Source organism: Neopsephotus bourkii, unplaced genomic scaffold, assembly GCF_033783945.1.
Source record: "Neopsephotus bourkii isolate Nb327-2 ecotype Australia unplaced genomic scaffold, CSIRO-AGI_Nbou_v1 NB_107, whole genome shotgun sequence".
In the NCBI taxonomy this organism is placed as follows: Eukaryota; Metazoa; Chordata; class Aves; order Psittaciformes; family Psittacidae; genus Neopsephotus; species Neopsephotus bourkii.
The window spans coordinates 14,559,877-14,576,917 of NW_026900624.1; the positions used below are offsets into that span (position 1 = coordinate 14,559,877).

The window sequence follows — 17,041 nt, forward strand, 5'->3', positions numbered from 1 at the left end:
TATGTAGGTGAATGATAGCTCCAACGGTGCAACCAAGCCTAAATGCAGGCTTGGTCTTTAAAAAGTTGCAGTTTGCACTGAATTACAAAGTTTGTATTTTCTCCTATTACATCTGCTCACTCTGTATGCACCGTGTGCTGCACTATTTGTATTTTACATCATAACATTTTTGTGTGTTTTCCTGTTTTTTTTTCCTGTGATTTCCAGCATTCTCATTTGATCCACCAAGCGTGCCTTACGCTGCTGCACTCCCTGTGCTGCGAGGGTGCCCGCTGCCCTTCTGGGGACTCCTGCAGTGTCCCAGAGGAGTTGGGAGAACCGCAGCAGTGAAGGCCGGGACAGCCTCCTCGTTTTCCGCTGCTGTGAAGGGTCCTCGTTCTTCGGCTCTGCTGCCCCGGGCCGTGCACAACCCCCGGCGCCCCCCGCAAGTGCTTCCAAGCCCTGGGCACTGCACCCCCTCCCCGCCGCTTCCCACCTCCGGTGCCGTGTCGGAGGGCAGCAGAGAGGCACTGGGAGGAGGGGTCGAGCCCGGGTTCGCGCTGCCGCCGTTGGGGCCGTCTGCCGCCTTCCCGGCGGGTCCCGCGGGATGCTGTGATACCGTCCCTGTGGAGCTCCTCTGCCCGTCTGCCGCGAAGAGGCTTTCACAGCCTCTTTGTTTTAATTATTTATTTTTCTTTCCCTAAATCCATCCAACTTTTCTTTAAAAACGAAAAAGAGAAAACTTTTTTCTTCTTTACTTCCCCCCCCTCCGCGAGAGCCACTCTGTGGAAAGACGGGGTGGTGGTGGTGGAGGAGGGAGAAACCCCTCCCCTTCCCCTCCCCCGTGGCTCCTTCCTCGGAAAAGACACACTTGGGGGGTTTCCTCCCCTCCTCTTCTTTCTGCTCCCCTCCCCTCCGCTCCGCTCCGCTCCGCTCCCCGGAGCCGCAAGCCGCCGCCACCGCGGCGCCCGCCCCGCTGCTGAGGAGGGCCCGGGGGCAGCCGCGCCGCCACCCCTCCTCCCGGTAAGCCGCGCACCGGCCCCTTTGTGAGTTGAGGGGCCGGGGGGGATGCGGAGCGCGGCGGCGCCGGGCGGCGGGGATCGGAGCCGCCTCGGTTTCGCTTCGGGGTGGGAGAGCAGCGGCGGGGGCAGGGCCGGGCAGCGCCGTTGTCGCCCCGGCGCTGAGGCGCTCGCTCGCACCGGCAGTCCCGGAGGTGCCGAGAGTAAGTTGTGCGGCGTTAACCGAAACCGGCCTTTTGGAGTGGGGGGTGTGGAGGTGTCGTCTGCCTGCCTGCCTGTCTTCTTCGGACCCCCTTTGGCGTCTTAGAACGGCGGGAGCTGCTATTTGGCACCGGGGGTGTTGGGGCTGGCAGGGGGAGACGGAACGTGGTGGGGTTTGGGGTGCTTTCCCCCGTGGTGGGGGGTGTCAGGAGAGGATTCGTGGTGCTGGCAATTCACTGCCGGCCCTGAAGGGAGCCATGTGGCTTGCTGGGGTGGCTGTGGGGTGCTGGGAGCAGCCTGGGAGGCTCCGACGGGCTTGGGGCTTTTGCCGCCGTCAAGGTGTTCTCCACAGCATCAGGGCAAGGGAGATGCTTGTTTTATAGTGAAACCCGCTAATTATGTAATGTCTCGGGTGGGTCTGTAGGGAGGCAGCCGCACAGGACCAGGGAGGGGGGATCCTGGTCTCCATGCCACTTTACTCTTCACGGAAACCACGGGTGAAGTGGTGTGCAGGGTGTTAAACTTACTCTTAGCTGGAAAAGCGAGCTGTCTGCCAGAACCAAAGGCGTTACAGGGAAACGGGGTAACTGTGAACCCGGAGCATACGCGCCCGTTGGGGTTGTCCTTGAAAGGCAGAGGAACTTGCCACCCTCCAGACGTGGCACAGTCAGAACGCAGCCTCGCACCTGCCTTTTCTCAGAAGACCGGTGCTGTGCGCCCATGAAGAGCCTTGCAGGCAAAGGTTATCACTTGAAACCTCCTTGATGCAATCTGAGTCATGGTGCTTGCAGCCATGCAGGATCCGCTACTCATTTCTTCCCACAAACACACATGCTCTTACTGAGAAGTTTGGAATAGTTACCACCTAAAACCTCAGCTTGTGCTCCTCTTATGATCTTCCCCCCTGCTTTTCTTAGTGTGTGTATTCCTTCCTGTTCAGTAGAAGCTTGGCAACAGGTTCTGGATGAACCCTGGAGGTAACTGAAAGGAACTCAAGAATGTTAAATTCATGTCCCTGGGTTTTTACTTCCCTGGATGGGTGAAGGAGGGGGATGTGGCTTGACCATTGTTCTGTAAAGTTGAGGGCAAAGAGTATTGTTAGCAAACTGCTATTTAGGACTGTGTGGTCCAGACAGTGCTGTTTGCTAGATCTAGTCCTTGCAGCTCTCAGAGAACTTAAATGAAAACCCCAATCACATGCTGACCGTGCTCAGCTCTGTAAAATGGGGTGGAATCAGAAATAACTAGTTTCCTGATGCTTCATTCTCTGTTGACTGTACCCTTAAGAGGGTATGCAGGCATATCTTCTTTCTCCAAACAGCTGGGACTGCAGTTCAGATGCTGTGTGAACATCAAATAACTCATTCAGTCACAGCAGGGCTACGGTCATGTGCTTAAAAATTATGCACATCCACAGAAGTTTGTGGGACTGAGGCTCTATTATCACATAATGTTGGTCTTGATTGAATCAAATTACAACGAGATGTGGCCCGTTGCTGCAGATGAAGCCAAGCTTTGTTTCTGTGTTCATGAGCGATTCTGCTGGGTATGTGATTTAAAATGTAGTTGCTGAAGTAGGGATTCTTGTCCCCTCCAGAGTGGAAGGCTCTTGGGCACAAATCCATGGGATTATTGGGATGCCAACTTCCCACACAGGTTCCCATCTTTTCCTGAGCTAGACTAAAATCTGGGCCTTTATTTTTTCTGTGCTCCTTGTTATGGTTCGGTATGTTACATGTCCTTGAATAACCTGGCTTATCACGTACTTAAGTGTAGTGGGGTTGAGAGGCGACACGTTGGAAGGCACAAGTAAACGGTGCGGGGTGCCGAAAAGCAGGCATAGAGGAGCACCAGGGAAAGGCTGAGCTTCTGCACATCCTCCCAGGTGGGTGTCCCTGTTCCTGCCCTGCCTGCTCAGATAAGGCCAAATTCAGTTTCCCGATGACAGCTTCAGACATGCAGCCAGTGCCTCTCACCCTCAGTCCAACTGGGATTTCTGTGAAGTTGGTGGTCGGTTTGCGCAAGGGTAGAGCTGTAGTTGGGTGGTGCAGATTCTTAGTTGCTGCCACTAATGCTGTGGTTGCATTGCTGAGAAACAAAGGAGAAAATGTGCCTTTGGAGCTGTGTTTCTTCCCTTGCTCCTCTTTCTCTCCATCCCCACTGGGGATGTTTTGTTCTTTCCTCTTAGTCTTCCCCTGTAACTCCTCACCACCCCCATCTTCCCCTACCACCCACAGGCTTCTCTCCCCTGGTTTCTCCTACCTTAGTTTGGTCAGCAATAAACAGATAATGCTATTACTTAAATATGACATGATTTGGGTCGGGTTGACACTGTGGTTAGATTAATAAAGCTGTGGGGAGGTGGGATGTTCATGAGCCATTACTCCAGGTTGCTGCAGACCTTGGCTAGTGATGCTTGCCAAAAACTCCCAAGCCAGTTGAGTTGCATCTCTTTCTGTAAATGAAAACGTGGATGGTCCAAACAAAAGCTGAGTGTGTCATACAGGGGTGATATCTTTATACAAAATAAAGGTATGAAGCGTGTGTGTCATTAGGAGGCATCATACATCATATATTTATTTAAAATAATGCAGCTAAATGGTGCATGAATTAGATCCTTGATTACATGTAAGTAGAGGCAGAAAGCAGGCGTGATATCAACTTACTCCCTTCTGTACTGTCAGTCTACACTACTGCCTGCTTTTCTGGTTTGCACTTGTGCATATCCTGTAGCCTTCTGCCTCAGTGAGGTATTTATTATCTCATCCGTTTGCTGAAATCAGTTTCAGACCCTTAAAGAAAACCCTAGGAAGTGCAGTGGTGTTTGATATAGCAGGATTTGGTGGCTTTGTGTTAGTGAGTGGTCAAAATGACTCGAGCAAAATTCACCCCATCCACCCCACCCCGACCAAGCACAAGATTGCAAGTTAAGATTTAGAAGCAAGAGGTACAGAAAGTCCTACTTTTTAAGCTTCTGGGAATCTGCTTGTGTTCGATAGGTGTTTAATAATATAAAAATGTCAATTCAGTTTTAGTAAAGTCGCTAAATGCTGGTTTTGTGTTGCCTTTGGAGACCGTAGAGCTGCCCCCTTATTTTCATCCTCTTCAGTGGAGAAATGAAAAGGCCTGTGTGCACTTCACAGGAAGTGAGTGTCTGATACAGGCTTGCAGGCTGCACATTTCCAAGAACTGCTCTCAAGGTATTTTGATAATGCACATTCTCTCTGCCTTCTCCCTTCCTGCACCCCATGCGCTTTCTGTGCTTCTGCTTGTTCACAAACACATGCAAAGAGTCAAAGGGTGCCAATATTAAATTTGCAAATAGGTTGCTTCAGCTTTATGTTGTGGCTGGCAAAACTGGGTTAAGCTGGCAGCCCTCAGTTGCCTTTGTTGCAGAGACTTTTTGTCCTCCCCCTTGCTCCCTGCAAATGCTGAAGACGAGTTTTGACTTCAGATTGTGACTTGTGCAACAGGCGTTTTTGTGTGTGTGTGATTCTGCAGTTCAGAAACAGTTTGGATGCACTTTCATACTTCCTCAGTAGCAAAGTTTATTTGGAAACTTAGGCTAAGGCTGTCAGGGAAGGAAATAAGTGTGACTATTAGCAGTTGGAAAATGTCAAAGATCTCCATTCGTGTTCCTCCCATCTGAACTGCATAGCTGGGCTTCTCCACAGCTTACTGAAGGTGCCTTGCTAAAGCTGAGAAGGGTTCAGCATAGGTTTACCTAAGTTGGCATGCTAGTGATGATGTGCAGATGCCCTTAGGAATGATTTGAACATGCTTTTCCACAGACCAACAACATTGTTCTTCATCCATGTTTTGAGTTCTTCCTTGTCTTCTGGTGAGGTTTTGGGGGTGTGGAGGGAGGGAAGCCAGGGCTGGAGAAGCGTTCCTCAGTCTGGCCTGCTAGAAGTTATGTTTGTCCTCCGAGGCCCAGCTAAGTGACACAATGGACCAAGAGCCCACCCAAGGGGAAGCCGGGACAGAGGGAGTGTCTAACTTCCTTGCCACAGCCATTTCTGGTTCTGAGCTGCTTTAGCAGTAATCAGCTGAAATCTCCCATGTGTGTAGGATGTGCACCAGTATTGAAGTCAGCACATCCAAGTGAGAGGTGATACTCTTTTTAGTCCTTAAAGAAATAAGGGGAAAATGGGCTGAGCTGCTTTAGCTATTCTGTAGCAAGTCCACAGCTGATTCCTCACAGTGACTTTATATACCCTTGTTTAGTTCTTCAGTTTTGCATGACTAAAGGACGTTTATGCCTTGTGAGGGACTCCCCTTAGTCTGATGTAAAGTCTGAATGGTTAAGAGGTAGCTTTAAAAGGTGATGCTAAAAACCCCAACCTTTTGCTGCTGGATTTCTCTGCCTAGGGTCGCTAAAGCATAGTGTGTTGGGTACTTTACAGAACCAAAGCAGAGAGAAAGGAATGAGACTGTCAGATCAGCTCTCTCACTTTCCTCAGCAGCATCATTTTAAAGTCTATGTGATCGGAGTTTTTCCTTTTATGAGTTTTTAATTAGTTACTTTTCAATCTCAGTCACCTTTGAACTTCCTCTCTTCTAGTTTTATGCAAGAGCATAAAAAGAACGGCTCGATTGTACTGTGTCTTTCTCTTGCATCCCCTTGTATCTGTCTGCTGTCTGAACTGAGCATGAAGTTTCTCCAGTCTCAACACTTACATCTGACTTATCACCCATCTTTAGGCCCATCCCAGTTGTTTCAGCTCTATCTGCTTTTATTTAAGGTGACTGGAACTCAATGCATTCTCGCAGGTGGTGACATTACTGTTACATTCCCACCCATCCATTTTGCAACCTTGCACTTGTGTTTGCTTCTTGGTTTTTTAATGATTGCTTTTACATTTGGAGCTAGAGCTTCCCTTAATGAACCCTCAGCACAGTTACTCAGCTCATTGGTCAGCTGGGATACTTAATTTATCACTCTTAAAAATATAGGCCCCATTTGTTTCCCTAAGGTCTGTATTCACTTGCCAGGACAGAGTCTTCCTACCTGACCTCCTGGTGCTTGCCAGCCTGCTGAATTCTGAGCAACCTCTTACTTCTCTGGCCTGCAGGGTAAAGGGATATTGCCACTGTTTGCCCTGGGCTTGCTGCTTTTCCAGCGGGCTGCCAAGATTTCAGTAGCATGAGGCTGGAAGCTGCCTGCTGGGGAGCAGGGTTAGACCTCCAGTGTATGAGACGTTGTGGGCAATGGCAGCTTGAAGACAGGGGGAGATGATTTCTGGAAAGGGACCTAGGTCAGCTCATGTGTTTGCATGGGCAGGGGGAGGAGAGCTGCTTGTGCTTGAGCTTGGGGAGGCTTTGGACCACTTATACCTACCAACCTGTCAAGCAGCCAGGAGGGATGCTCTGCAAAGTGGGCTGAGTCAATCCAGGGGGAAGATGCAGCAGCTGGGAGGGTGGCAGAGAGGTGATCAGTTGTACAAGGGCTGAAATCCCGTGGTTTCATCAGGATGCCCCTTTTCCACCTCCCATCACCCTGGGGTGCAACTGTTCTTTGTCTTCTGTCCATCTGATTTATGGAAACCCGGCTACTGCTGGCTCTTTACCTTATGCACCTTGTCTCACTTTTGACTTGCTTCTGGCATGGGGGCCGTGGGGAAATGCAAGGCACGTCCCAGCAGCTGTTGCTTCTTCATATACCATATTTCTGATGGGGAGCTCTGTCTAGGAATTAACCTTTCCCCACAGTCAGGTAGCCGTGTGCTGCTTACAACACTTGCAGGCCTCTGGCGATTGGAAGTGGCAGCTGGTTTGATTGAGAGAGCACCTCTCTGCATCTCAACAAGCCAGTTCCAAATTCCATCAGAATTCCTGGGTATAATCCACTGTGTCCACCTGGCTTTCTGTTCTAATGCCACTTTTCCCCATCTCTTCTGATAGAAGACCCCCTTCCCCCACTTTAGACTAAACAACATTGAATACTGAGGACTCTCCTCAGCATCCTGTGCAAGAAAAGTTACCTGCTTGCTTGTGTGAGTTTTCAGCGGTGTCCTCATCCCCACTGCACTCTCCCTGCCAACTAAATGATTCCCCCAGAGGTTTTCTGGTTTTGATAAACTAAAAACGACATTTGCTTTCTGTTTGTTGTTTCATCTTGGCCACCTACTGTCCCAGTTTCGTGGCAGCCATCCTCATGTAAATTTGCTCCCTACCGTCAGTGATTTATATTTCTTTCTATCAGCTCCACCAGGGTTAGCTTTTCATCTTTCCAACTTGTCAGCTTCTCGACAACTGAGGTTGTTGAGAGACTTGGGCAGGGACAGTGGTTTTGTAGTGTGTGTGTTTGGTGCCTCTGATCCATGTCGGAGCCCTTGCAAGCTGTCGTACCTACAGCTGATACCTGTGGTGTGACCTGGGTTGTCCCCTGAACCTGTCCCCTGAGCCAGGCAGCATCTCTGCTCCATCATCTGTGGGAGCTCTGCACGCTCTGTCACTTTAAGATTTCCTAAATAACCTCTCATGACTTAACTTTTTTTTCTTTTGACTTTTGACTCTCGGGATGAGTTTCTTTATTCTGTGTGTTGGAAATCCCCGTTATAAAACTTAGTGTTGTGGTGCATTTTGTGCTTTCTGACCCTTACCCCTTCCTCTGAAGGCACGGTAACTGGTACTGCTTCATGGCCTCTCACACCTCCTGAAGCTGGTCCTCCTGAAGAGCGAAGGGAGGATCCCTCTCCCCTGTGCCTTTGTGCTTTGGCTCACGTTGGTTAAGTGGTTGGGATTTCTCTAAAATCCTAGTTCTGATCATGATACTGAACCAGTTTGAGCTGCAGACGCTGCTCATTTCTTCAAGTTAGCTGCTGCTTTGAATTCCTTTCCTGCTAAATGTGATGGTTTTGATAAGAGGTCACTGCCGTTGCAGGGGCCACTGCTGGCCTTTGCTTCTCAAGGTTTACTTGTTTCCGCAAACAGGGTGCTGGAGCAACTGGGAAAAGTCAATTTAGCTGCAAGCGGCTGGAATGGAGGAAACATACCTGTGCTGCTGTGCTGGGGATGAGGGGAGCTGGTGAGGCTGAGTAGCCGTGACTGGGAGATGCAGAGCTTTGCTCCAGTGGAGGGTGAGGATCCAGCTCTGGGCATCACTACCCCCTTTCCACTGATTAGTGGGAAGATGAGACAGAGCATTTCCAGTAGGGAGCCATAAGGGACTAGTGTTATCTTAGCCTCTTTCTTCTTCCTCATCATGCCTTCTCCCATCTCCTTCTTTCTGCACCCAAACTGGGGAGCACCCCGGTTACCTTCCTGGTGGGCTGCCTCCCCAGCCACCGGGCAGTGAGGTAGAGGAAAGGAAAGGCAGCCCCGCAGGAGCTGTGTTCTCCAGCTGAGCACAGGGCTGAGGTTTCATGTAGCTTTACTGCACTGGCATTTGCAGGGATGGTTGCTTGCTATGAAAGTGGAAAGGCCAGGAGCGATGCCATTAGGCTTCCCTCACTCACCAAAAATGCTGTTGTGCTGGCCAGAGGTAAGCAACAACAACTCTCTTTCCTTAAATCATGGCAGGGTAGGCTCAGCTGCAGCTTTGAAACTTAGCAGTAACCCCTACTGATTTTCTAACTTTTAATTTTTCATTCTTTTTTTGCCCAGTTACAGAGGATGGGGGATAATTTGATCTGCAATAGGTGCTGTCTTTGCCTGAAGTCAGTTGGTAGCTTTGATAGCTTTACGTACAGTGGAACTTGTTATAGTTGGTTGTGGCTACTGCACAGCAGCCTTCAAGTTCAGGGAAGTGATGCGGCTTCTCTTTTACCCTGAAATGGCAGGATTACAGTCTCACACTGGGCTGCTTCTAGGAGGAATCGGCTGTTTCATTTGTAAGTAGTTGTTCTGAATGTGCACAGGGTGTGAGGAGGGGACCCTGAAAACAGGCTCTTTCTTCCAGCTCTTCCAGTTAGTCCAGCAAAAGCAGTTAGCTTTCCCTGTAAATTGCCACCTTCCTTTATTTTTTTTCCACTTTGAAGCATGTAATGCTGAAACTAAACCTGCTTGAAGGTTTCCTTGCCTTGAAGAACATTTGGTGCACATCACACTGTCTTGTGGGTTTTCTTGGGGTAAAAACCTTTCAGCTTGTATCAGCAAAGTGTCACATTAATGCAGAAAACACATGTCATGTTTTCCTATGATAAGAAGTATAAAGCCTAAATATCAGGAAGTTCTGTGGGTTTTGAAGTATGTTCTCCAACCCCAGAATGTTGGGAGGGCTTTGATAAGACCCGGTCCTTGCAAGGTGTCCAGTGGCTGGTTCCCAAAGCCTGCATGCAGAATCATGCTAGGTGACTCTTACTTGCGCGAAAGCAGGAGCTGTCACAGTGCGTGTGCTGCCTCAGCTTGTTTTATTTTATTAAATGTTGCATCCTGGAATGCTGGTTTCATAGGGAAACAAGCACAGGTTTGGTTTGGTTTGGGATGTGTGTGTGGGGGGTGTGGGCTTTTTCTTTTTTCCACATATTCCCTCATGTATCACACATAATGGCAGCCTCACATCAAACTCTATTTATAGCCATGGCATAAGAGATAGAGGGAACTGCAACGTCTCCTAGGCCAGCTTTGTGCTGGAGAAATCGGCTGTTATTAACATTGGTCCTCTAAGCTGAGCTGCGCCACATTCCTCGCCTAACCACAGCTCCCTCTGTGCTCTTTGGCGCACGGCTGTCTGTGTGTCTCCTGCCTTTCCCTTCCCACCCCACAAAACCCTTGCTGGATCTGCCCTGGTCACCTTGGCTGTGGTAGGGTGCTTGCTAGGAGGGGTATTGATGTGGTCACGCACCACGGCGGTGGCAACATGGTTTAAACGGCTGCCAGTGTGTGGCAGATGGTGGCTGTGGGAACCAGGCTGGCCCACCATTAAAACACAGTGCTGCGTGCTTGGCTCTTACCAGGGAGGTTTCTTCCAGCCATTTGCTGGAGCTTTCCTTTGGAACATCCTCTCCAGCCACAAATAAGTAGGCAGCGCATTTCTGTGGCATGCAGACGTGCAAGCAAGAAATGTCTGCTCGGGCTCTGCTGCTTGGAGTGAAGATGCTGCTGCAAGGGCTTGCAGGGTATCTCAGGGAGAGCTTTTCCAAATCATCCCAGCCTCCATCTAACTGCTCTGAGAACGGTGGGATTGGTAACTGGGCATGATGAAGCTGAACGGAGTGGGTAGTGAGTGGGATAGACCCACAGTTCTGCTACCTGAAAGTCAACATGGCTTGTGGTGTGTGTTCCCAGTGTGGGCTTTACGGGGGGGGATGCAGAGAAGTGATATTAAGTAATGGAGCATAGGGATGGAAGTACCATAGTAATGGTACTTCCGTTACCATAGTAATGGAAGCCTTACAGGGAATGCCTCTGAAAGGCATGATGAAGGCTGGGTTTGCTTTTTCAGCTTCCTGATGGGTCCACTGACAGATGTGCTATTGCACATGTGGTGGTCTGCTGCTCCACCAGGTCAGTGGGTTTAGTTTTCCACCCATAAGGTGAGAAAGGAAAGCCTTGAGAGCTGGGGGGGCAGGCCAGAATGGACTGGATTGCCATTTGGGTAACTCAGCAGTGAATGGCTATCTACACAGTTTCAGATAAGGTATTCTAAATGTTGTTGCAATGAGCACAAGTTTGAGTTTGCTGTTCCAAATCCTTAAGCTTATTCCTGTTGCTGTCATCTCTTAACATATGGGGTTTATGGTTTCCACTTCCAGAAGATGATGGCCACTTTATGGTCTTAGGCCATCTGAGAGTTGTCTGGACCTAATCAACTCGTAGCTTTATAAGACAAAATAATAATAATCACAACAACAATAATCTGTCATCTCTGTTGTTAACTGAAGTGCTATATGCATCCTTCTACAATAATACAGGTCAAAGAGGTTGAGACAGACAGCCTGTCCCCGGATTTGTTGTATTTTAGATCCACATTATGGCAAACTTACAGGCTTAGTCACCTGTTTGTCTTTTTCTTTTCAAAGGATGGATGTGCTTTTAAGTGAAGCTTTGCAAAAACTGGGAAGTACCGCATCAGAGATCTTGAATTTGGACCACTTCCAAGCCTGACATCCAGAAACTCATCCCTATGGGTGGTAAATATCAAGAGGTAAGCTCTTTCAAGTATCCTGGAGGAAGAGTGCAAGAACACACGATAGTTGAGTACTTGACGCTGCTGTTGAACGTGCCAGATTTGTCAAGCTGTGGCTGACACCAGAGGCTGTGTGCAGTCCCCTCCTTTACTAGAATTGTCTCCTTGTATGAAGTACACCGCTTTGCCTGAGTAGTGAGAGAGGAGGAAAGCAGAATGCCCTGTGTCAAGAGCACTTATTTTGAAAAGCTCTTGAACTTGCAGTAAATCAGAAGGTCTGGGGAAACTTACCCAGTCTTTTAATTAGCAGGATGCCGCTTTTTAGGGTATGTTGCTTTGGCGGCAAGCTCTGTTTTGTCTCGCAGCAGGGAGGTAGAAACGTGTTTGAGTGTTGGGGTTTTGGGGCTTTTTTGTGGGTGGGTGCGGGGAGCAAATCGTGGTGTGGCAAATCAGAAGCAGAACTAATTATATATGACTTATATTTTATATATTGTATTCCATTACAACCCTGGGTTGGTTTGTTCCTAATCCTGAGAGCCTGCCTTGGGCTTGACATGGGAGGCCATGTACACATAGGACCTGTTGATTCATTAAAAGTGAATCTTAACGGTAATATCAAGAGCACTTCCAGGGCTAATATTGATAATTAACTAATGCTGTGCTGCAGGCCAGGCAGTCATCTGTTGGAAATGGGTCACTGAAGCTAAACAAATTCACACTTTCCAAGGCTCTGACCCATCTGCAGATTCCAAACTGAGTGAACAAATTGTGAGGGTGCTATTTCTGCATTTACTTTGAATTCAAACTGATGACAGTCTCCGTTCTTAGTCAGGCGGGCTTCTAGTAGCAGTGGATTTTTCTTAAGGGACTTGAGTGAATGACTCAAGGTTGAAAACTAGGACAGACAAGCAGCCCTAAACACACTACCTATGTTGCTATTTTTAAAAGTAGCCTGGAAATGAAGACAGCTGCCTGCTTCGGTTTGCCTGCTCCAATTCATTTTCTAGCCTAGACCCATGAGATTGGCAAAATTTCTGTTTGAACCCAAGAAAAGTTGTTGTTTGGGAAGAGTGGCTGTTGGTGGGAGCAGGGCTCCTTCTCCCTCCCCTCGAGGCTATAGCTGCAGCCCTGGAGGCATGTGTTGGGAGTACGGCCTTCTTTTTCCATAGTAGCCAATGTCAGAGGGCTCTGTACCTTCCTTGCCCAGTAGGGAGGAGATGGAAAGGGACAGAGATGCTGCAACTTCTTGTGGCACCTACAGTGTTGAGTTTTCGGTGGTGATAGATGGCCCTAGTCGCTGCATGTGGTGACTGTGTTTACTTGTGCTCTGTCCACTAAATCAGCTTCCCCTAAGATTTATTCTGACTTGCTGAACCATCCGAGCAGCTTTCAACTCCTGCTTTGTTTTATCTTTTTAAAGGAAAAGAAAACCCCGGCTTGATTAACTCCTTCCTACCCCTCCCAACTTTCTCTAAGTGTGGAATTTCTCTCCTGCTGTGACATACACTGAAAGGGCAGGATCTAAAAGGCAGAATTGTCAGCATTCAGAGCAGTACCAGGGGCTTCAAATCACAAGGCTAGAAACTGGAGAAGCTTCTCAGGCTGCTCTTGGAAAGGGTGTTGTTTACAGCTTTAGGTATGGAGACCTGCCTGACAACTACATTACTGGCATTACTGTTAAGTTTTGGGAGAGATGTTGGGGGGACAGATGTCTCCTTCCCAAAACTACTGTGCCCATGTGAGGGAAATATATCTGGCCCTGCTGCTCCATGTCCTCTTCCCAGGTGTAGAGTGGGGTCCATGTGGCCAACCACCTGTCATGAGCACCAAAAGGAGCGCTAGGCTTTTGAATAGCTGGCAAAGGGGGCTAGATAAGGGGAACCCTGCAAGGAGCTAAGCCTGACCTGAAGCTCTCCCTCCAGAGCAAGCCCTCCACAGGTCCCTGCTGCCCACTCGCCATGAGCCCAAACGTTCCTGCGAGTCTGCAGTGGGAGGACTGCCCACAGAGATGGAGGAGCGTGTGTCTTCCTCTGCTGCAGGCTGCATGTCAGCAGGCTGTTCTGCTCCGAGCATGGCTGCACTGTCAGTGAGTGTGACTGGGTTAATGGAGTATGTCAAGGGACCAAGAGCAGGCCATGGTGGTGAGCTACTGGCTTGTCACGCCTGGGAAAGTGGTATGTAACAGCTCAGCTTCTCACACAGAATGAGCCTCTCTGGCTTGGGGCTGTGGTTTTTATGTTTATGCATATATATATATACACACACATGCCAAATATGTATTTTTTCATATAATTGAAATGACTTGGCTGATGGCATCACTGAGTTCAGGAGTTTGCATTTCTGAAAACAGACATCCTGGTGATGACACAAGGGGCAGGAGATGAGCAGGGCAGGGACAGTGAGGTATGGCCCTTTGAATGCAGCACACAAGCAGAGGAGGGCAGCACTGTCTACTGGCAGGGGAAGATGTCCTTCCAGCAGAAACAACAGTTAAGGGGCTGGAAGGGCAGGTGCAGAACTGTTCCTTGGACATCAGCAGTGTCTGGTACTAGCATTAAGTGGACAGTCCCAGCCCTGAAGCTGATGATGAACATTTCTTAAAGGGGTCTTGAACAGAGACCTTTGCTTTCTCCTGATACAGTGAAACAGGAATCTCCTGGGATGGAGGAGTGGCTCATAAGGCTTGGTGGGAAAGGCTCGTTCCCATCTTTTTGAGTCTTTTTGAGTCTTGTTCTCTCTCCTTTTGTCAGAGAAAGGGTTGGAGAGGTGTGAGGAAACCTTTCCACCCTTCACTGAATTACAACATAAGCGAGACTTTCTTGCTTTGGGGAATTGTTCCCTTCTGATTTGGGGTGTCATTTCCCCTTCCCAGTTTCAAGGCCACTCTCAAAAGCCCTTAAGCATCCAACAGAGGAAATTGCTGAAATAACCAAGATCTGCTTGGTTCAAACCAGCCTGCTGAAAGGTGTGCTGGGGAGCCGTAGCTGTGAATCTCTGAGACCCAGTGGATGCAGACCTCTGTAAGGTGCCACCATGCCCTGGTGGGGAGCCAGCTGGAGCCCTTCAGTACTTAAAAAGGGGCTTCTAAGAAAGACGGAGAGAGACTTTTTAGCAGAGCCTGTTGTGACAAGACGAGGAGTGGTGGTTTTAAATAGATCTTTTACAATAAGGGTGGTAAAACACTGGCACAGGTTGCCCGGAGAGGAGGTGGATGTGCCATTCCTGGAGACATTTAAGGCCAGGCTGCATGTGGTTCTGGGTAGTCTGATGTAGTAGAAGATATCCTTGCTCATTGCAAAATGTTTGAACTAGATGACCTGTGAAGGTCCCTTCCAACCCAAACCATTCTATGACTCTATTCTGTGATTTTTCCTGCATGTATATCCCTGGTCATTTCTACAAATGGGGGTTAGTAACATACAGTAACTCCTTAGTACCCTCTTCGGTACTCTTGCTGGTCTTTCTTCCTTGTGAAGTGTATTCACTTGCCAAGTTAGAAGAAGGTATTCGGTTTGCCTCATTCTTCTTCTGCCCCACAGGCTGCATGTGAAGGAGAAAGCATGATAAAGGCAGCATCTTTCCAGGATCCATGGGCTCTTTGAGAGATGATCAGAGGGAGGCCAGATGATCTGCACAACACGCACAACACTGCTTCTCATCCGCAAAGGCAGCATCGGAGTGTTCTCCCCAGCCCCGTGCCGCCTGGCTTGCCTGATCGGTTCCGGATGTTTCGCAGCTGCGAATGGGAAATCCTGGAGCGATCCCTCAGTATCCTCCAGGCCAGCGACTTCTACTGGGGCCCCTTGTCTGTGGGAGAAGCTCATGCCAAGCTCCAGCAGGAGCCTGTCGGCACCTACTTGGTGCGTGACAGCTCGCAGGGGAACTGCTTGTTCAGCCTGAGTGTGCGGATGCCAACAGGGCCCGTCAGCCTCCGAATCTCTTTCCAGGAGGGCTATTTTCGCCTGAAGAACTGGTTTTCGGACTGCGTGGTCCGGCTGCTGGAGCTGGTGGTGGCGGGGACCCGGAACAACCCCTTGCACTTTGATGAGATGGGGGGAACACCCCTCGTCTTCTCTGAGCCACTGTGCCGGAGCCGCCAGGCAGTGCCTATGCTGCGAGAACTGTGCTGCCAGAGCCTGCCTGCTAGTGCTGCAACAGGGGATGGAGCAGGGCTGGGGGGCTCCTCCGGGATGTGCCCGAGGGAGGAGGTGGTCTCACCCCAGGGTGGAAGGGGAGGGTCAGACAGGAGCATCGTCCCTAGCCCCTCTCTGCCCTGGGCTGGGAGATGATGCTGTGCACATGGGAGACAAAGGGAGATGCCTGTTAGGTGGCTGTGCTGGTGGGACACACACCACACCGATGGGGCTGGACTGGCTGCTGGGAGAGCAGGGAGAGCAGGCCTCAAACCCACTGGCTGTGACAGCTGTGTCCTTGTACATGCACAGCATGTGTGGCCTTCCCCAGAGACGCCTGGGGTAAAACCAAACCTGAAGAGCAGCGATTTCCCCCTCCCATCCCCTCCAAGTTCTGCTCTTTGCTCCATTTATAACTTATAAGCTTGAGAAGGTGAGTTGCCTGTCCTCCCAGGTGAGCCCTGCATTTTCTTCTGTCCCCAAGTGCCTAAGCTTGTTTCTGTTACAAATCTGTCCTCGTGAAGTGGTGTGGCTGAGTCCAGTGCCACAGCAGTGCAGCTCAGGCATCTGCAGACTCATGTAGCCATGGTGGAGTGAGACCCGTTTCGTTCCTTGCAGCATGAATGTGGTGCCTGCCACTTCAGAGGCCAACATTTGCACTAAAGAGAAACCATTGCAGCCATGTACAATGCATGCAGCTTCACTGGCTTTTGCATTGCTTTATTTGAACAGATTTTGGGGAGTGCAGATGAGTTACCTTATACTAAGGGCATGGTATTTCTGCAGAGGTAATCCTGGTTTGAAGAGTCAGGTCTGCCCTGGGAGGATGTGCAGAGACGGGATCCAGCACCTTTTCCTATGTTCATCTGATGGTATGCTGCTGCCACCTAGGGAGCATAAAAAGACGTTTTGGTTTTGCCTCCAAAAAGGCAAAAGAATTTTTTATATAAGACTTTAAAAGAATTTAATAAACATGTTTTTACACTAATTTTTAAAAGTCAGTGAATACATGGTGATATTTTCATTCCAGTGCCGTGTTGGAAATTCAGCTTAGTGCGTGGCAATCAAACTGAAACCAAACAAGTGAATTTCTTTTAAAGACCAAAAGCAGAACATAAGTGAACGGCCCCAGTTGGGAACAATAAGCTTAATTCATCTTATACTGTATTCAAGTAAAGAATTTTCTAAACAGAAGATACTTCCTAGTAATATAGGGGTGAGGTTTCCAGAAGTATTTTTAGTACCTTAAAGCTTGTATAGTGTTTGAAAGAAGCATGAGAATTCAAGATCCTAGAACAGGGCACAGCATCAGTGAACTCCAACTGGTGACCTTGGGTACAAATGAGAGGGTCAGCTTAAATAAGGTTGTGGTTCATTTCATGGTAGCAGGCAGGTATGATGTCATTGAAATAAGTGACTAAAAGCAGCTATGTGAAAGGAGAAATCGAGGTCCTGTAAAATCTGAGCCGAACTGTTCAGCACACCCCGAGGCATCCATAGCCAGGCAGGCAGCCTGCTGAGCTCACGCTGACTTTCCCCTTCAGACCTGTAACAGGGGGGAAAAGCCAAACGTGGGGGGAGATTATTCTGAATTTGCTCTTTTGGCTTCAGGTATCTTATCTGAGGACCCAAAGCAT

General features: G+C 49.1%; 1 protein-coding gene across 2 annotated transcripts; it reads left to right on the forward strand.

The window, feature by feature from the left end:
- The first annotated feature begins 784 nt into the window (after positions 1-784).
- On the forward strand, positions 785-16,392 carry LOC133217307 (suppressor of cytokine signaling 1-like). Of its 2 annotated transcripts, none has more exons than XM_061362680.1 (3): positions 785-1,002; positions 11,165-11,289; positions 14,811-16,392. In XM_061362680.1, exon 3 carries the CDS (start codon positions 14,877-14,879, stop codon positions 15,558-15,560), a length of 684 nt encoding a protein of 227 aa, XP_061218664.1. In that variant the 5' UTR covers positions 785-1,002; positions 11,165-11,289; positions 14,811-14,876; the 3' UTR covers positions 15,561-16,392. The 2 variants fall into 2 exon arrangements, with proteins under 2 accessions (XP_061218664.1, XP_061218654.1); XM_061362670.1 differs by lacking the exon at positions 785-1,002 and adding an exon at positions 1,022-1,201.
- The last annotated feature ends 649 nt before the right edge of the window (positions 16,393-17,041 follow it).

Excerpts from the sequence above, each read along its gene's own strand:
- LOC133217307 (XM_061362680.1), top strand. The coding sequence starts at position 14,877 with ATGATCAGAGGGAGGCCAGATGATCTGCACAACACGCACAACACTGCT.